Here is a 21,096-nt window from a genome sequence, read left to right on the forward strand (position 1 = left end):
GTGCCTGCTAACAAGGTGAAGAAAGGAATAGCCACTGAGCTGTATTACAATCATCATTAGAAACAGCCAAAAATGATATTAATGATATTTTCTGAAGCATAAAATATACAGATAGACAGATGGATTAGTTACTGAAGCTAAATCTACCCAAAAGATTCAAATTCACGCTACTTACCTGTAGCGGTGATGATGCTCTGAGCTTTCTGATGGTGACTGTTCTGTTATTGACAAGGATGTTGTTGATGATAGAGTTGTTGCTATAGAAGCTGTAGTTGCTTCTTCAAATGAAGGGGGAGTGCAAGGAAGGAGATCTGGCCGGCCCAATAATCCTAAAAAAAGTTGCAAATTAAAAATAACTACTAACGCCATCAGAAGAAAACACTATCCTATGACAGCATGAAGATAAATCGTCTCAATTAAAAATGAGTGATGAGGAACCCTATTCAGCTCAATGTTGTGACTATATAACTGCTTTCTGGTCATCCTTTACATAACATGCAAAATGCATAAAATTAAAATAAATCAGGATGCTGGGTCCAAATGACATGCACACAAAGTGATTCAAGAACTGGGGCACTTGTTTTAACATCTCCTTACCAACACTTCACTAGTAACAGGGACTGTTTCCTTGAATTGCAAGGATGCTTATATAGTTTTAATTTTCATAAAAGCAAGACACATCAGATTAGGAGAAGTGTAGACCAATCAGTCTAAGATCAACTGCAATTAGGATTGTCGAATTGATCATAAGGGATGTTTTTTAAGTTAATGTAGATCAGGAAGTTAATTTAGGCAGAAACAACAGACACTGATAAAATTGACTGTGTCCCAGAACCTACTAAAATCCTTTTACTAATTAGCGGGTGGCACTGTCAATATATATTTTCAGAGACCTCAAAATAAGCAACTGTGCAGGCAAGAATTTTGTGGAATCAGTGTAAAGTGGTTACAAAGAATTAAGGTTTAACTGTATGCCCATTCGTAGAATACTTTCATTCATAGCTGTAAGATCTACTTACAGTTTGGAAACAGGCCCTTTGGCCCAACAGGTCCACACCGACCCAAAGCGCAACCCACCCAGACCCATTCCTCTACATTTACCCCTTCACCTAACACTACGGGCAATTTAGCATGGCCAATTTACCTAACTTGCACATTTTTGGACTGTGGGAGGAAACCCACGCAGACATGGGGAGAATGTGCAAACTCCACACAGACAGTTGCCTGAGGCAGGAATTGAACCCGGGTCTCTGGTGATGTGAGGCAGCAGTGCTAACCACTTTGCCACCATGCCACCCACTGATTAGAGATCTCTCTCAGGGATCAGTGTTAGAATCTTTGCTGTTAACTACCTTCATTAATGTCCCGGACATAGGTATTATCATAATCACCTGCAAATTTACAGATGAGATCATTTGTGCTAGGAGTGAAGGAGAACAAATTTTTGCAAATAGATTTAGATGCTGGATACAGAACTGGCTCAAAGGTAGAAGACAGAGGGTGGAAGTGGAGGGTTGTCTTTCAGACTGGAGGCCTGTGACCAGTGGAGTGCCACAAGGATTGGTGCTGGGTCCTCTAACTTTTGTCATTTACATAAAGATTTGGAAGCAAGCATAAGAGGTACAATTAGTAAGTTTGCAGATGACACCAAAATTGGAGGTGTAGTGGACAGCGAAGAAGGTTACTTCAGATTACAACAGGATCTGGACCAGATGGGTCAATGGGCTGAGAAGTGGCAGATGGAGTTTAATTCAGGTAAATGAGGTGCTGCATTTTGGGAAAGCAAATCTTAGCAGGACTTATACACTTAATGGTAAGGTCCTAGGCAGTGTTGCTGAACAAAGAGACCTTGGAGTGCAGGTTCATAGCTCCTTGAAAGTGGAGTCACAGGCAGATAGGATAGTGAAGACGACGTTTGGTATGCTTTCCTTTATTGGTCAGAGTATTGAGTACAGGAATTGGGAGGTCATGTTGCGGCTGTACAGGACATTGGTTAGGCCACTGTTGGAATATTGCGTGCAATTCTGGTCTCCTTCCTATCAGAAAGATGTTGTGAAACTTGAAAGGGTTCAGAAAAGATTTACAAGAATGTTGCCAGGGTTGGAGGATCTGAGCTACAGAGAGGGGCTAAACAGGCTGGGGCTGTTTTCCCTGGAGCAGAGGTCATGGATCTTATAGAGGTTTACAAAATCATGAGGGGCATGGATAGGATAAATAGACAAAGTCTTTTCCCTGGGGTGGGGGAGCCTAGAACTAGAGGGCATAGGTTTAGGGTGAGAAGGGAAAGATATAAAAGAGACCTGAGGGGCAACTCTTTCATGCAGAGGGTGGTACATGTATGGAATGAGCTACCAGGGGATGTAGTGGAGGCTGGTACAATTGCAACATTTTTTTTAGATTACTTTACAGTGTGGAAACAGGCGCTTCGGCCCAACAAGTCCACACCGAACCGCTGAAGCGCAAACCACCCATACCCCTACATTTACCCCCTAGGGACAATTTAGCATGGCCAATTCACCTGACCTGCACATCTTTGGATTGTGGGAGGAAACCGGAGCACCCGGAGGAAACCCACGCAGACACAGGGAGAATGTGCAAACTCCACACAGTCAGTCGCCTGAGGCAGGAATTGAACCCGGGTCTCTGGCGCTGTGAGGCAGCAGCGCTAACCACTGTGCTGCCCACACATTAGGGGACATTTGGATAGGTAAGTGAATAGGAAGGGTTTGGAGGGATAAGGGCTGGGTGCTGGCAGGTGGGACTAGATTGGGTTGGGATGTCTGGTTGGCATGGACAGGTTGGACTGAAGGATCTGTGTTTCTATGCTGTACATCTCTATGACTCTATGTTCTGGAAATTGAGCGAAAATGGTAAATGGCATTTAACTTTCAGTACACTGGTATTCTCATTTGAACGGAATCAACACCAGAAGTGCACTTATACTTTACATTGAAAGAAAATCAGGAATTAGTTAAAAGATAAAAATTGATACTTTAGCTCTTAATTCATTAACTAATTCTTTAAATTCATCATTCTTCATGACCAATGCCAAGAAGTCACAATCACAGCAAACAAGTTACGTAAGGACAAGGCTTGATTAATTGTTAATTCCAAAAGACTGTAAGCTATGGACAAGTTACTGTCTCATTTTGGTGAATGTTGACACTTTGCGCATCTTCAAAGAACAGGTATCTCAAGCCCTGGTGGAGCAAGAAATCACATCTTAGAAAAACGACAAAGTTAAAAGTTTGTGATCTTTTCAGCCAGTTTTGATTGTTTAAGGGGTCAGAAAAGAATCTTCCAGATGTTCCCAAACATTCCCTTCCCAAAATTAATTCTCCAGTGCTTTAAATAGTTTTGTGCAATAGGCATCTCAATTTTGAAACAGACTTGACAGATAAGAACGATTTTTTTATCCCTCCCCAGTATAATGTATATTTTATGAAACTTATTTTACTGTCATACCATACTTCTTTATCTCAACGTTTTTCACAAGAGAAAGAAAGAAATCAACATGACATTACACAGTCAGTACTAGTAGAACACATAACCAGGTAAAATTCTCAAGGAATTTGACACGGTAATTTCTGAGAAGTTGTTTCCTCGATTGAAAATTCTAGAACCGGGAGGAATAGTCTCGGGATAGGTACAGGTATGCACCCCCCACCCTGTATATGTGGGTGATATGTTCTAAGACTTACTGCAGATCCCCAAAACCGCAGATAAGAGCAAACCTTATCATTTAAATTGGAAATTTACCTCCCCAGCAGCCCCTGGAATTATTTCTAGAATGTTCCATGTAATATTTTCAGGCTGCGGTAAACCGTGGATAACCACATCTGTTATACAGGGATTCCACTGTATTTTTTTTTTTGAGTCCGAGGAGGAGTCCAAATTTCTTCACTGAGGACTGTGAACCTACACGAGAGGACTATGGATACTCAGTCACCAAATGTACTCAAGGCTGAGATCAATCATTCTTTCAAAGTCCAAAAATATTAAGGATATGGTAATATGGCATGAAAATGGAATCCTGGCAAAAGACCAGTGTGCCCTGCTGGCTGGCAGATCAAGCTCAAGGTACTGTGGGGCCTGCATATATTTCTTACATTTTTATGAAAAGAATTATTGATGAAAAATAAAAATTTGAAGGGATTTTGTTGTAGGGGCAATTACCTTCATCTTCAAGAGTTGGGAAGCTCCTGGCTCCCCGCAGGTCATACCGTTTATCTTCATCTTCTGTAGGAATCTGACTGGCAGAAAACGCTTGCCCTGGACCAATATATTTAGGAACTGGAAGAGAAGCCCGTCCTTTTTTGGATGGGGACGACTTCAAGGCTGTCGTGTTATGAAATTGAAATGCTAAATGAACGTCAATGAATGAGACAAATCAGACATCAAGTTTAACATAAATCATGCTTAAAGACTCTATGCCACTGTACTGTACTGGGACATGGTGTAATCAAGATTCTTGTTTCAACAAAAGCCAAGATCAATCCTCTTTAGATCTTGCTGCATGCAAAACAGTTGCATTATATTTACTGAAGTCTAGAAAAGTCACTAATCCTGCATGAAACACCTTCTGATATTTCTGAAGAATGTGATAATACCTACTTCAGTAAAATCAGTTATTTTTCAGTGGAGAAATGTATCAGATTGTGGTGAAGTATACCATACCAATGAACAAGCTTGATTCTGATCCTGTGCTAATATCTGTACTGCAGAAATAGGACATTAGATCAGCCTCCCTGTTTCCCATCAAGGATAGGTAACTGTTAGCCATCCTCTTTTGGAGATGGATATATTTGAATAAGATCAAGTTTAGTTGGCACATCTAGATAGTAAAACTATCTGTTGCCTCTCTGTCCAAACTCAAGCATAACAAATAGTCATTCAGGCAAGATACTGCTGGGCTGCGGAACATGTGGATTCCACAGTGATCTGAGTGTTCTTTTAAAAAAACCTTTCTAAATCATTTCATAGCAATTTTTGTTTGTTGTGAAACATGAAAGGGTTCAGCAAAGATTTACAAGGATGTTGCCAGGGTTGGAGGGTCTGAGCTGTAAGGAGAGGCTGAAAAGGCTGGGGCTATTTTCCCTGGAGGGCCAGAGACTGAGGTCAGGGTAAATAGACAAGGCCTTTTTCCCCCTCCCCCAGAGGTCAGCAAGTCCAAAACTAGATGGCATAGGTTTAAGGTGAGAGGGGAAAGATTTAAAAGGAACTTAAGGGGCAATTCTTTCATGCAAAGGATGGTGCACGTGTGGAATAAGCTGCTAGGGGAAGTGGTTGCAACTGGTACAATTACAACACTTAAAAAACATCTGGATAGGTATGTGAATAGAAATAGTTTAGAGGGATATGATCAAACTGCTTACAAATATGACAAGATGGACTGAAGGGTCTGTTTCGTGCTATATATCTCTATGGCTGTATGGCTATGACTCTACCAGAATGAAAGACTGTCTCTAACTACAGCATAATCCTTACTTACATGATGTCTTTCTGAAGACAGTGTTGCTCATAAATTTATAAAACCTTTCAGCATAGAAGTTTGGCCTGTGCACTGACACAGTATCCTGTAAAATCAAACAGGAATGATAATATCAGTCAACTGTTACATTTTTGTAAAGGAGTAGCTATTCTTAAAGTTAAACCAGTTATAAATAACTACTGCAGAGTTGTACAATCAAATCATTAAAATAGTTAACTATTAGGCACCAAGGTACCAAAAAGACATGAACACTTTGTATGCATGTGCGCTATTTCTTCTCTGTGCTAAAATATTTCAGAAGATTTTTTAGTTTTATTTTTACATTTTGTTTGACAATCAGGAGATAATTAAAAATGAAATCCTGGATGCAAAACCAGAGCTCCAACTGAAAGTTGCAACTGGTTACCCATGATTGCCTGTACTTTTATCAGTATACAGGAAATGTTACCATAGAGTGTAGCGTTGATATGAAATATTTCTATTGAAGCATTTTAAGATGAAAACCTACACCATCATGAACAAGTGCTTTCCAAGTGTGTTCTAATTTCTTGATTAATCTGAAAAATAAACATTTGTAAATGAGATTACCATTAGTTTTTATTAAATCTCAATCTATTTAAGTTAAGATGGAAAACATCCTTCAAAACTAAAATAAACTTTAGCACTTTTGTGAGAACAGAAAGAGATTGTGGCTTTAAGTATTAAATAGACATCAGCATATAATCTGACATTTCAGTGATGGAACTGCTGCATTGATAGATGACATGAAATCTAGGTATCCCTTGAAATGAACACAGAGATCCCAGAACACTATTTGAAGAACAGGGAACTGCTCCCTTTAACTTCAAGGGGTATTATTAAACAGATTATATGAACATTAATCACATTCCTTTGTGAAATCATACAGTTGCACAGGTCTGCTACAATTGCCAATATTACAATTTCTTCAGTGCAATAGATATGCTCACTCTCTTCAGTGTTAAATCTGATTTCCAATAACAGCACTAATAGAACAAGCTAAGGTTTAGGAAGAATACGAATAGGGAGAAATGAAAATTGCCATCAGCCCTTAGTGGCTAATTTGCAAAACCAATGAGGATCTAATTTACACAGATGGGTAAGGTCCCCAGTTGTATGACTGCAGCTAGTTATCCTTGGTGAAAGTAGCAGCTGGACTCCTTCACTTAGTTCCTCTCTTAGACCCTGTGGTCCCATATGGCACTCTGCCACCAGCTTATTTCAATTCCTTTCACTCCAGTCCTGATACTGTCCCACTCTTGAATTTACCAAGACTCCTTAGACAGCATCTTCCAAACTCACGACCAATAACATCTGGAAGGGCAAGGCAGCGGACCCATGGAACACCATCACCGACCAGTTCCCCTCCAAACTATTTTCAATCCCAATTTGGAAACACACTGCTATGCCTTCATTGACACAGTCAAGATCTTAGAACTCCCTCTAAACATTATTGTGAGTCTACCTACGCTAAGTGGACTGTGGCAGTTCAAGAAGGCACCTCATCATCTTCTCAAGGGCAATAAATGGTGACCAACCAGTAACTCCTACATCCCATGAATTAATTTAAAAATAGTTCTTAAATATACTTCACCAAATCTTCTTTGTTAATTCAGTTTTTTTTCCAGTCTGGTCCTGTCTATTTAACTGTCACTCTGGCACGACATACCACCTATCACAATGCCCTATTGGCACCTCTGACCTGTTCTGCATGGTCCCTTAATTGGTGATCTTTCCACATGAATACCCAGGATCTTATGTAGGCAACGCTGCTGGAAGTTGCCTAATTTATATGGCACCTTTGTTGTTCTCTTCCATGTCCCGTTAGCATAGACTGCACTTGGTATTACATCAGGTGTATCGAGTTGCAGCTTCATGTAAGTGTTGGTGGTGTTAAATGCCCACATCATGCGAATGATTGGAAAACTTATGTTGCTTTGCTGCTTCTTGTATGGATGTCAATCGCTATAACACCCTTCCTTTTTTAGGAAGAGAAAGTGATCTACGTCTTTAATATTCTGGGGTCCAATGTTAACTAGGAGGGGAGGCTCGTTGCAAGCCAGCGATCATCGTCTTGATCTTCTCACAACAGACGAACAGACCAGCTTTGATGCCACTGCGCTACAGACTTGTGGTCATGTCTTGGTAGGTCATTGATTCTTCAGTGAACAAGATGATGTCATCTACAAAATCCAGTTTTATCAACTGGTGTCGTTGCCACAAGATGTTAAAGTCTGCATCTATAATCACTTTGCTCATGATGAAATCAATAACCATGAAGTGTGCACAACCTTACCATAATTCTCTGAAGGAGTCATCTGCCATGCCAGAGCTGATCTTAACGCGATAGCTGGAGTTGGGGTACAAGGCTTTGAAGAAACAAATTCACCATTCCTGCATGCCATACTGCTTTGAAAGGGACCAGTATGACTTCCAATGGATGCAATCAAAAGCCTTCTCGAAATCAAAAAAATTAGTAACAAATGGCTTTTCGTAATCTAGACTGAATGCCAACTTAGGAACCTTGTTGATCTTCACAAATGTTACATCTACTTCTGCTTTCAATCTGTTGAGGAGCACTGTGCTGAAGATCTTGCCAGGTCCAGTTGTTCCAGTTTAATGGAAGCTTGACGATTTTCCTTATCTCCTCAAATTTCCTCACCATCTCATGATCCAGGTAGTGTTGAACAAATCTGTTGTGAGAGTGTCTTAGTCATGATTCAGTAGCTCTAATGGTATCTCAGCAATCTTAAGTGCCTTGCTGTCCTTCAGGCTCTCGATGGCTCTTTGCACCTCTGATGTGGCAATTTTTCCCAGGTTGACATTCAGCAACTGGGATGTAGTGTAGTCATCGAATTCTGGATTAAGCTAACAAAACAGTTCCACATTTCCAGCATTTTACTGCTATCCAGCAACTCCTGCTTGAAGTATCATAAGGACAAAATTAAGCTTAGCTGTTAAGTCACTTTGCACGATTTTTAATCGCCAAACTCAAATGAAGGCTACTTAGTGAGGTACTGGAGGCCATACAAATCTACACTCAAAAACTGGACAGGATCTAAAAGAGAAAATAAAATTAACAAAACCAGTGATCTGTATTATATTTTTAATAATACAGAATGTTAAAATGAAAAACCATTCAAACTCTATTCTGCTCTATGAAACAAATGCCTACCTGTAAGACTGTAAAATGTCAATTATACCGATGTACAAGAGAAGTCTCTCTCCTTTGCCATTTATGGCAGGGATACCTCCCATCCTAACACAAAGAGGAGAAAATGTAAATGCTATGTTATAACCTAATAATGTAACACTTTACAGTAATGAACAAATGAGACCAATTTCTCACAGTTACAGAAAATATATTTCTTTCTGGACTTACTTCTTCAGTTACAAAACTTGAACCTAATTGTCAATTAGTTTCCACAATTTCTTCAATATGCAAGTGCAGATCACCTCATTAAGCATTCAATTGTAATAGACCATTTAATGCTAAAAGATGTTTCTAGTGGTCTTCTCTTGACACATGGATCTTACCTATCTCGACTGTCATTAAGCTATTCATACAATTCCCAGCAATGTCACCATGATACGTCAACAAGGCTGGGGCCTATGATTCTAACAAGTAACTTTGGACAAAAGTCATGTTGAAGTTTAAATAATCGATCTCAAAATGAATTTAGGTAAAACAAAACTATTTAACCATTTAGCTGTTAGGTTGAGAGTGTGGGGAAGACAAATAGGAATTCTCATTGGTATAGGAGGGGACATCTTTTAAAGGCTCAGAATTAAGGCCTTTAATTCAACAATACGGTTTCAAGTTTGATTCATATTGCATGTACTCAACAGCAGTTGATAAAAACAAGTTCAAGTTAATATCATGCTCTGTCATTTGCAAACTATAAGTTAAAATGAAGACTTTTTAAAAATATGTTACATACGTATCATCCGTGTCGATCGATTCACCCCGTGAAGTTCCACCTTGAATAGATTCCATGGCCGTGGAATATAGAGCTTTCTGTGCAATTGGTCGTTTCTCATCAGAGGTACTTAGTAATCCCTCAGCCTGTCTTTCACGTTCTGCTTGGTCCAAATTGTGAACTCCTAACAACAAACTGTAATCCATGATTTTAAAGCTCTCAAGCACCTATTAGTATCACAGGGAAGACAGAATTGACAATAATTAATGGCACACCAAACAGGAATGAGGGGAAGTCAAACAATCCTTGAAAACTTGACTGACAACGCAAAATTGATCAAACAAGAATTAAAATATTTTAAAATATACAGTGACTAAATCAAAGGTACACCATATCTCCCCAAGAAATATTTTGGTCAGATAAACTTTTCATTAGACAATTGAGTCAAAGATTTAGAAGTGTGTTAGAAAAATACTCATTCCAATTTTTAGTTATTATTCCCCATTCCAAAAGAATGATCATTCTGGACGGTAACATTCACAGCCACTCAAATCATAACTTCTATGGTGGTGCCAGATCTCCCTTAAAGAAATCTTCTTTAATTTAATTGCTTTTTTTCTGTCTCTTGCACATTTGGACATTCATGTTCTTCATCTTTCCTGAGTATTATTTCATCAAATCATTAAAAATGTATTTTCTAAATCAGTTCCTTGCTCTATGCATTGAGCCTATACTAGAACATTACTGTTGTTAAGTCATATTACCTTTTTCACTTAAAGCTCTATAACACAGATTCTAGCCTTACCAGACAATCTCTCTGCAGGGTTTTAATTAGAGCACTATTCATGTCTGCATCTAATAATAAACCATCTGAGAAATCCTGCATGAAGTCCAGGTCTTTGAATGTTGGCCTGCATTTCTCACGCTCTTTTTTTGAAGCTCTCCGTTTGTAAGTTGAACCTTTTAAATCATACTTCAAATGCATCTTCACTACTCGTGGTAACACATTATTCATCACTGCCACTCGGATATTTTTGCCACCAGACTGGACACAATAAAGTCCATAAAACTTTGGCAATAGAGTCCTTGGGTTTTGATTCAGATTCTGGAACAAAAACAGAGCAACTGCTTTCAATATATTTAGTATAATAAATGAACTAATATCATCCTTCATATGACAAGAACACGGGATATTGCTCTACATGTGAAGACTTCTGGCTAAATTTTGATGAGAGAGCCCCAATCCCCATGTTCTATCAGTAACTGATAACCAACTTTGTTAATAACCAGACCAATCAGACATCAGGGTGTGTGCACTAACAGACTGATTATAAGGCATAATTGGATATCAGCTGCTTAAGGTAGCCCTTGAACCAGTCTCGTCAAAAACAGTCTTGAGGCAGGAACATCTCAGCAAAATGTCTGGCAGCACAAAGCCTGGTGATCAACCTGTTCCAGCCTATGCTAAATTTTGAAATTTCTCCTCAGTCATTGGATGTCATTTCATTTTAATATTAACATTCAATTTTTCATGAATGGATAAATTGAAATGGAATAGAAATATTTATATATCAGAGATTGCACAGCAGTTAGGCTGCTGGCTGATAAGAAGTGCAGATTTCACACAAATATGTCTAACAACCTCCTGCCATGCGGCACGTCATGCCTCATGTGAGTAGCCGTTGTATGAGGTACCAAAGGGTTTATGGTGATGATGTTATGGTTATGGAACAATAGTCCGGCAAGGGTCAAGATCTTCATTAGAGGAGCAGATAAAAATGGGGATTGGTGTGATAGTAATAAAATTCACTCACCATATAATAACCTGGAAGCAACTTTTGCAGAAATTCTGCTTCTTTGTTTACAACAGTCTTTATTATGAACTCATCATCACTCGTCACATAAAAGAGAGAACCACTGGCACCAGGATTGGAGAGTTCAATCAAGGGTTCATTGCACAACGAATACTGTGAGAAAACAGGTCAAGAGAGCAAACCTTTATCCAGAATCCAACTTTTGGTGATACATTTACCACTAATGTACACAGCTAATTTTTTAGTGGCTTGAAAAGTATTTAAACCACAGTATTTCTTCATTTATTAGTAACAAAACATTTAGAGGTTTGCTTTGTAAACATTCAGATATATATACCAGAGAATCTCACTGAGTAGGGATTGTAAAATTACATCTGTACCAAAAATGCTACCTTCCACAATGTGCTTCTGACAGGTGTTCCCTTTTTACTCAAGAGGAAATCCTGCCCTTCCCCATCCTTTTTCAGCCATGTCTGAAGCATTTTTCCACATTTCTTATCTGAACCTTTCTGCTCCCTCCCTGATTTGTGATAGGTTACCCTTTGCTCCCTTTATACTCCACCAGCATCCGTATTCAAAAGCATCATCCTCCACCATTTCTGCTATTTCGAATTTGATAGTGCCATCATCAAATACATCTTCCCTCCTCTTCCATGTCAGAGTTCTAAAGGGACCATTCCATCCTTAACATTTGGACCACTTTTCTATCACCCAATGCCTCACTCTCCTCCCATTGCAACTACCATACACTCATTTGGCCCTTTTACACCTTCCCTCCTCACCACCCACAGCCCAAAAACTCTGTCTGGGTGAAGCAGCGATTTACTTGTACTTCTTTCAATCTAGGCTACTGTAATAACTGCTCAAAACACAGTTTCTTCTGCATTAGGATGAACATAGTCTGGGTAACCATTTTGCAGTCTGCAACAATCCTACCATTCTGGTCACTTGCCATTTAATGAATTTTGTTATCATGCTCACATTCCCACTGTAGAGATACTGCAATGCTCCAATGAAGTTCAACACATTTGCAGAACATCACCTCAGTTCAGGCATTTAACAACCTTGGGGACTCATCATAGAGTTCAAGAATCTCAGACAATGAACTATGTTCTTCAATTTGGTGCCCCACTCCACTCCTCAGTGTCTGGTTTATTTGGTTTTGCTTTGAGCACAGCTGAATATATTTACTCTGGATATTTCACTCTTTCCTCCAATCATTACTCTCCCTTTATCTTTTGTTCTGTGATAGTTGTGATCTTACCTCCTTTCTAACTTTCCCTTCTGTTCCAATTGCTCTCTCCATCTTTTTCTACAATATAAATTCCATTACATTTCACCTCTCTTCAGTTCCAAAGAAATAATATTGGACTGGAAGTAAGTGTTTCCTACTCCACAGATGCTGCTAGACCTGAGTTTCTCCAGTGCTTTGTATTTATTTCAAATTTCCAGCATCACAATATTTTGCTTTTGTTTTAGAATTTTGATTGCCAGATACACAATATATTAAAAGTCTAAATGCATCTGCAGAGAAAGTACTGAAAGTTGTAATTATGGACAAAAAATACAACCAAAATTGCTGGTGATAGCCCAGCAAACTACCTTGTTTATAAATATACTCACCCTCGGTTAATTATTTACAATTTTATTGTTCAGCATATACCTATGTGAATGCTAGATTAAAAATAAGATCCTGCCTCAGGATGCATTATCTCGTCAACACTTTGGGAGAATTGGAACAAAGACTAAACAGGAGTTTTGTATAACGTTGTAAAGAATTTAATCCAGCCAAAAGGGTCTAACCCATCAACTGAAGAGATGACAAGACACCTGTATTATTTCCTTTGGTGTCGAAAAATGTGGCGCTGGAAAGGCACAGCTAGTCAGGCAGCATCTGAGGAGCAGGAGAGTCGACGTTTTGGGCATAAACCCTTCATCATTAGATTAGATTTAATTCCCTTGTGGAAACAGGCCCTTTGGCCCAACAAGTCCACACTGACCCTCCGAACAGTAACCCATCCAGAATGACGCACCTAAAACACTACAGGCAATTTAGCATGGCCAATTCACCTAACCTGCACATTTTTGGACTGTGGGAGGAAACCCATGCTGACGTGGGGAGAATGTGCAAATTCCACACAGACAGTCGCCTGAGGCTGAAATCGAATTTGGGTCCCTGGTGCTGTGAGGCAGCAGTGCTAACCACTGAGCCACCTTGCTGCCCATCCATGAAGGGCTTATGCCTTAAATGTCAATTCTCCTGCTCCTTGGATGCCGCCTGACCTGCTTTGCTTTTCCAGTGCCACATTCTTCGACTGACTCTCCAGCATCTGCAGTTCTCACTTTCTCTCATTTCTTTCAGGGAATATGCAGCACAGTAAATACTAGCCAGGCATTAAGTAGCCAGTAGACAGCTTTCCATGGAATCAAAGAATAGCAGTAATTCCAGCTCCAAAAGGCTGATGAATATTCAGAGGTTGCAGATCCTCACTGCTGTCAGTGTCACCAGGGAAGTGGCAGCAGCCACTGGCAACTCACCTAAACAAGAAATCCAGATTACGTCGGTTTTGCAGAATGAAGGTCACAAGGGATCGGCATGGGTGGCACACTGGCTAGGGTTTTAGGGCATTTCAGAAGAAGGAGAGAATGTTGGCCTCACAAATATCAATCTTTTCTGCCTGCCATTTATGTGACTAACCCTTCACCAACATAGTTGATCGTCAGTTTATATTGTTAATCTTGCAACAAACTCAAGAATAGCTGACACAATAAAAATCTGATGAAAGTGTAAGACAATGACCTGAATCAGTCTGACAAAAACGGGAGGGCGGGAAGGTATTTGAATCATGAAACCAGTTAGTTCTTTGATACAGTGTCATTTTGTGTTAAGTATAGGACCTCATTTAAATAACAAATGTAGTTAAAATTTTAATATAAAAGATAAATAAAGTTGAAGATCTCATGTTTTGCTTGTAAGACACTTGAATGATTGACTAGCTTTAGCTTCCAACATGGAAGCTCAGATCACCAATTAGTGAGCAGAATTTAATGTCCTTCCCCAATGCGAGGTTATGAGCATTTTATTGGGTGGGAGAAAATTCAAATGTAAAACCAAAGCACTGAAGTGTTATGATATTCACGCTTGTCACACTAAATTTCATTTTGCATCTGCTCCAGGCCTAAAGTTACAGACTGTTCATCACAGGGCTACACGATTCAATATACTGGCTCCAGATAGGGCCCAAGTTTAAATTACAATTCCACTATTGTGATCTTGTATGTCACACAGCATGCTATACATATTAAAATAAATATCACAAATCCACCCACAGTCACTGCCTCAATAAAGCCCATGATAACATTCCATGCAATTCACTAGAGAGAATGAGCAAGTATAATTTTGTTTCACGTATGAAATACAATTCAACCGAAAAGGAATTCTGGAACACAATACCCAGTACTCAAAATAACCAGACTCACCAAATAATCATCTGGTCGAATGCCAAAGAGTTCCCTAAAGTAACGAAACGCCACTGGAGCATAGGTCTTAAATCTGAAGTCAGGGAAGTGATGTGCTGGAGTCAAATTACTACCTTCACTGCAAATTAAAAGAAAGTCTGAGAGCCAAAACCTGAATTACACTGTTTTACATTTACCTTATGTAGCCAAATATAATCCGTATTTATAGTATAGACCAAAAAAGCACCACTGAAATGAAGAATTTGCCTCAGTGCACTTATATTCCCCAACAATTAACTTAAATTTAAACACCAATGATATGGTGAATGTAAGCTGTGCATGCGCGGTCTAGGATTCTGATTTTGGGGTTAATAAACCTTCCTGTGGGATTTTCAGTGTAACTGAAATTTATGGTTAACTTAAGTATTTTTGTAACCATGGCAATTTATTTTAAAAATTGTTTTTGAAGCATGGCAATAGTGAATGGGCTTTGCATGGGCAGCATGGTGGCACCGTGGTTAGCACTGCTGCCTCACAGCGCCAGGGACCTGGCTTCAATTCCTGCCTCAGAAGACTGACTGTGGAGTTTGCACCTTCTCCTAGTGTCTGCGTGGGTTTTCTCCGGGTGCTCCGGTTTCCTCCCACAGTCCAAAAATGTGCAGGTCAGGTGAATTGGCCATGCTAAATTGCCCGTAGTGTTAGGTAAGGGGTAAATGTAGGGGCATGGGTGGGTTGCGCTTCGGCGGGTCAGTGTGGACTTGTTGGGCCGAAGGGCCTGTTTCCACACTGTAATGTAATCTAATCTAATGTAACCTAATCTAATCTAATCATACTAATGGACGTTTTGGTTACCTTGAATTGTTTGCAACCCAACATGGTGAATAAAAAGGTCTCAAAGGTTCATTAAAGTGGTTTGGCACTTTTTAAGCTTAAGGTAAAAGCTGAAAGAGACAAACTTTTAGTTTCACTTTTGATTTTGAGGGGCAAATCTGTCACTGGAATGGCTATATTTAGCAGTACTCCTGAGAAGGGAATGATAGATGAAGTGAATTAGATGACCTTGGAATTAAGAGTTATAGTTAGTCAAAAAACAGAAGTGTTGACATAAAAACCCTGAAGAGGTTATGTAAAGCTGAGTACATAGGAAGCTCAGGTGTGTCAGAGCTTTAGGAAAAAGATATACAGTTCTAATCTAAATGCTGAAGATAGAAGTGATTTAAACCCACGAGCTGCTCACTTTGGGATTCAGGTGTGAGCATATTGCAAGTTGTCTTTTGGGAATTGTATCAGGGTGTGTTTTGGATTCCATACAAAAGCGGTTTCATTTTGTTTCAATTCATAAAAAAGTGAGCTTTAGGATAAATAGCATCATACTTTTACTGCGTTTAAAATCTCTGAATTTATGTTGTAAGTAGATATTTTGAATTAATCTATTTTATCCACTTTCATTTTATAATAAACTTCCATTTTGTTGTGAAACCAAATCCTTCATTATTGCATGCTTATGTTTGAGTGAAGGACCACTTAATTAAACCCAAAGTAAATAAAATATGATGTATCACGTCAGGTTCCTATCTGGGATCGGACTTATCCAGTATAAACATCAGTAGGGATCATCATAAAACAACACAAATGCATTAAAATATGACCACAAAATGATGAGTTCCCTTTCACTTTTCTTTCAATGCAGTAATTCAATAACACTATCTCTGGAGTTCCCAATGTATCATTTCAGTCATCAGTGTGAGTCAAACTCAATATTATAAAGCAATTGAATTTTTAACACAACTGCAGAATCCCTCTTTTGCTTGATCTCACCACAGTAGTTTTATTTTAAAGAAATGAAATAAAATCGACTTTAAAGCAAAAATATTTCTGAAGCTTAAAAATCACATAAGAAACTGATCAGCTTGATGCAAGCACCAAGACTATTTTTTACTTACTAAATTGTCACATTTAAAATTCAATGAAGAAAGCATTTGAGTTTACATTAGGGCTTATTGCTGAAAAAAAAATTAAAAATGTTCATTTCAATTGATTTCAAGTTAAACCATTTAATTGATAAAATTACTGAACATAAAAACCACAACGATTTGGATTCTGCAAATTAGAAACAAAAATCAGAAATTGCTGGAAATGAGCCACTATTTCACCACCCCATCCCCCTGCAGCAAGATGCCACCACCATCAGACGTATATTCCCCTCCCTTGTTAGCCTTTCACAGGATACCTTGGTCCACTCCTCCTCCACCCCAACATCTCCCCACACCCCCATGGCACGTTCCCATGCAGTCACAAAGTGCAACACCTGCCCATTTACTTCCTCCATCCTCACCATTCAGGCCCCAGACACACTTTCCAGGTGAAGCAGCAATTTACCTACACTTCACTCAATCTACTGTATTCACTGCTCACCATGTAGTCTCCTCAACGTTAGGGAGATGAAGCACAGACTGGACAATGACTTTGCAGAACACTCATGTTCTGTCTGGAAAAACAAATTCTGGGTTTCTGGTTGCCTGCCATTCAACACACCACCATGTTCCCTGGCCAACATCTTTGTCTCAGGCTTGCTACTGTACTCCAGCAAAGATCAGTGCAAGCTGGAAGAACACCACCTTATTTTCTGCTTGGGAACGCTGCTACCTTCTGGCTTCATTGAGGAGTTCTATACTTTGGGCTTGAGCATCTTCTCGCATGTCCTTTACCCCTATACTCACACATACCAGGTCTGGTTATCACTCAGTCTGCTGCCAGAAACAACCCATTTTCAGCCATTTAGGATTCCCATCATCAGCTATACATTCCAAGCTGACCTTTACCCATTCCTTTGTGTGCCAACTGCTTTTCTCTCTTGTGGCTCCATGCCCAGATATAATTTATGCCTTCCGCCTTTCCCCACCACATCTTCAGCATCTATACCAACCTTTTCCTAGTTACAATCAGTTCTGAAGGGTCACTGAACCAAAAATGTTAACTCTGCTTTCTTTCCACAGATGCAGACAGACCTGCTTAGTTTTTCTGGCAATTTCTGATAAAATTACACCAGCCATTCCATTCAGGTTTGTTTTATTACTGATGTTATGTAACTGTATAGTGTCTATGTACATATATAGATAGATAGATAGATAGATAGATAGATAGATTCATACAACGCAGAAATAGACCCTTGGGTCCAACTCACCTATAGTGACCACACATCCAATTTGACCTAGCTCCATTTGCCACCATTTGGTCCATATCCCTCTCAAACTTTCTCATTTATATATCCAACCTGCTGTCTTTTAAATTGTAATTGCACCCGCCCTTACCACTTCCACTAGTTTGCTCAACACATAACCCACCCTTTGCGTAAACAAGTTGCCCCTCAGGTCCATTTTACACCTTTCCTCTCTGACTTAAACCTACACCCTCTTGTTTTGGACTCTCCCACCCCAGGGGAAGGACCTTGGCTATTCACCCAATCCATACTCCTCGTGATTTTATATATCTCCACAAGGTCACCCCTCAGCCTCTGAAGCGGCAGGGATAAAAATCCCAGCTTCTCCCTTCATATCCTCCAGCTCCTACAAAATCCTTGTATATCTTTTCTGCACTCTCTCAAGTCTAACATCATTCCTATAGAAGGGCAACCAGAATTGTACACAGTATTCCACAAGACATAAAAGAGCAAAAATTAGGCCATTCAGCTCATCAAGTCTGCTCCACTATTCAAATCATGGCTGATAAATTTCCCAACCTCATTCTCCTGATAACCCTTGATCCCCTTGACAATCAAGAACCTATCTAACTCAGTCTTAAATATAGACAATGACCTGGCCTCCACAGCCTTCTGCGGCAATGAATTGCATAGATTCACCACTCTCTGGCTGAAGTAGTTTTGCCGTATCCCCATTCTAAAAGGTTTTCTCTTTACTCTCAGGCTGTGCGCTTGGGTCCTAATCTCTCCTACCAGTGGAAACATCTTTCCAACATCCACTCTGCACACCTCACCTTTTCAACTCCATCTAGTGTAGACCCGAATTCTCAAACATTCCTCATATGTTAAGCTTTCCATTCCTGGGTCCATTCTCGTGAACCTCCTCTGAACACGCTGCAGTGCCAGGACATCCTTCCTGAGATGTGGAGCCCAAAACTGCATGCAATACTCCAAATGTGGTCTGACTAGAGCCTTACAGGGTCTCAGAAGTACAACCCTGCTTTCATATTCACGTCCTCACAAAATAAATGCCATCATTGCAATTGCCTAAATACTGCCTCAAACAGCAAGTTTATCTTCAGAGAATCCTGGACTAGAGCTCCCTACTCTCTTTGAACTTCAGAGTTCTGAATTTTCTCCCCATTTAGAAAATAGCCCATCCCTCTATTCTGCCTACCAAAGCCGTGACCTCACACTTTTCCATTTTGTACTCCATCTGCCACTTCTTTGCCGTTCTCCTAACCTGTCCAAATCCTTCTGTAGCTTCCCCACTCCTCAATTCTATCTGTCCCTCCACCTATCTTTGTATCATTAGCAAACGTAGCCAGAATGCCCTCAGTTCCTTCATCTAGATCGTTAATGTATGAAGCGAAAAGTTGTGGTCCCAAAACAGCCTTGTAGAACACCACTTGTCACTGGTTACCATTCTGAGAAAGACCCCTTTATCCCCACTCTCTGCTTCCTGCCAGGCAGCTAAGTTTCTATCCATGTTAGCACTTTGCCTTTAACACCATCTTATTCAGTAGCCTCCTGTGCAGCACCTTGTCAAAGGGCTTCTTGAAGTCCAGGTAGATAACATTCATTGGCTCTCCTTGGTCTAACCATTCTCTCCTTGCTCAGAGAATCCTAGCACATTTGTCAGGCATGGCCTCACCTTGAAACCATGCTGATTTTGCCCCCTTTTTTTAAAACCATACACTTCCAAGTATTCAGAAATCTCAACCTTCACAATGGATTCCAAAAGTAATAGGTTACAAAAACATTTGTATAAAGAATATTACTTATGATATGGAATCAGCTTGATAACAGGTACAAATTTATTCTTTAATAAACTAACAAAGTTTAAAAGAAAGTAATTTCAATTTTACTTTTCCTCCCTTTAAATGCCTTTTGTTGAATACAAATTCATTTGACCCACAACTTGAATTTTTAAAAGTTCACTTCACAGTTCTGTGTAGCTCATTTTCTTGTGAAAGATGGCTTTTTGCTCAATGCAGTAACCTTTAAATTATCTCATCCATCCAACCCAACTTTCTGCCCTGTCACCTAGTAGAGAATGATACCTGGAGAAAGTGAGGACTGAGATCAGAGTTGAAAAGCATGGCACTGGAAAAGCACAGAAGGTCAGGCAGCATCCAAGGAGCTGGGGTGTCGAGGTTTCGGACATAAGCCCTTCACTAGGCATGGTTGGGAGGGGATTGGAGATTGGAAGGGAACTAGGAGATAAATAGGAGGATGGGGCTGGGGGGGGAACGTAGCTAGGTAAGCAATAGGTAGATGCAGTTGGGGCTGATAGTGATCCATCAAAGGGGAGGGTGAAGTGGATAGGTGGGGATGGAAGATGAACAGGTAGAACAGTTCAAGAGGGCAATGCCAATGTGGAGGATTGGATCTAGGATGAGGTGAGGGGAAGGGAGGTTAGAAAACTAGAAGTTGATAGTGACGCTGTGTGCTTGGAGGGTCCCAAGATGAAAGATGAGGCATTCTTTCTTCTCGAGGCATTGGGCGGCTAGAGATCGGCAGTGGAGGCAGCCCAGGACTTGCACGTCCTTGGCACTGTGGGAGGGGAAGTTGAAGTTGTTAGCCATAGAGCAGTAGGGTCGTTTAATGCGTACCCCCTAGAGATTTTCCCCAAAACATTCCGCGAATTGGCGTCCTGTCTCCTCAATGTAGAGGAGACCATATAGAGAGCAACAGACACAGTAGATGAGGTTTTTGGATGTGCATGAAAATCTCTGCCGAATGCGATAAGATCCTTTGGGGCCTTGGTCGGAGGCGAATGGGGAGATGCGGGTGCAGGTTTTACACCTCTTGCAGAAGCAAGGGAAGATGCCTGCTGTGGAGAGTGGGTTGGTGGGGGGCATGGATCTAATGAGAGAGGCACGGAGGGAATGGTCTCTCTGGAACACAGATAGGAGTGAGGAAGGAAATATATCTCTGCTGTGGGATCTGAACATAGATGGCAGAAATGGCGGAGAATAATGCGTTATATCCTAAAATTAGTAGGGTGGAAGTTGAGGACCACGGAGGTTCTATCCTTGTTGTGGTTGGTGGGGTGGGGTTCAATGGTGGAAGTGAAGGAGATATGCTGGAGAGCATTGTTGACCACGTGGGAGGGGGAATTGCGGTTCTTGAAATAGGAGGCCATCTGGGATGTCCTGGAATGGAAATGCTCCTCCTGGGAGCAGATATGGT

The 21,096-nt window shown here is 40.2% G+C and overlaps 1 protein-coding gene across 4 annotated transcripts in view; it reads right to left on the bottom strand.

Annotated features, from left to right (window-relative positions):
• Positions 1-21,096, bottom strand: part of LOC140494573 (phosphatidylinositol 4-phosphate 5-kinase type-1 gamma-like) — a 97,453-nt gene that overhangs the window by 22,717 nt on the left and 53,640 nt on the right. For 3 of the 4 annotated variants that reach the window (XM_072593905.1, XM_072593904.1, XM_072593902.1), the window contains exons 5-13: positions 14,724-14,841; positions 11,244-11,396; positions 10,235-10,534; positions 9,451-9,656; positions 8,685-8,768; positions 6,000-6,048; positions 5,492-5,576; positions 4,177-4,362; positions 176-329 (exon numbers count right to left, since the gene is read on the bottom strand). In XM_072593905.1, coding sequence (XP_072450006.1) covers positions 176-329; positions 4,177-4,362; positions 5,492-5,576; positions 6,000-6,048; positions 8,685-8,768; positions 9,451-9,656; positions 10,235-10,534; positions 11,244-11,396; positions 14,724-14,841 — 1,335 coding nt within the window. The remainder of the gene's footprint in view (positions 1-175; positions 330-4,176; positions 4,363-5,491; positions 5,577-5,999; positions 6,049-8,684; positions 8,769-9,450; positions 9,657-10,234; positions 10,535-11,243; positions 11,397-14,723; positions 14,842-21,096) is intronic. The other variant, XM_072593903.1, reaches the window with a different exon arrangement.

Source organism: Chiloscyllium punctatum, chromosome 24, assembly GCF_047496795.1.
Source record: "Chiloscyllium punctatum isolate Juve2018m chromosome 24, sChiPun1.3, whole genome shotgun sequence".
Lineage (NCBI taxonomy): Eukaryota > Metazoa > Chordata > Chondrichthyes > Orectolobiformes > Hemiscylliidae > Chiloscyllium > Chiloscyllium punctatum.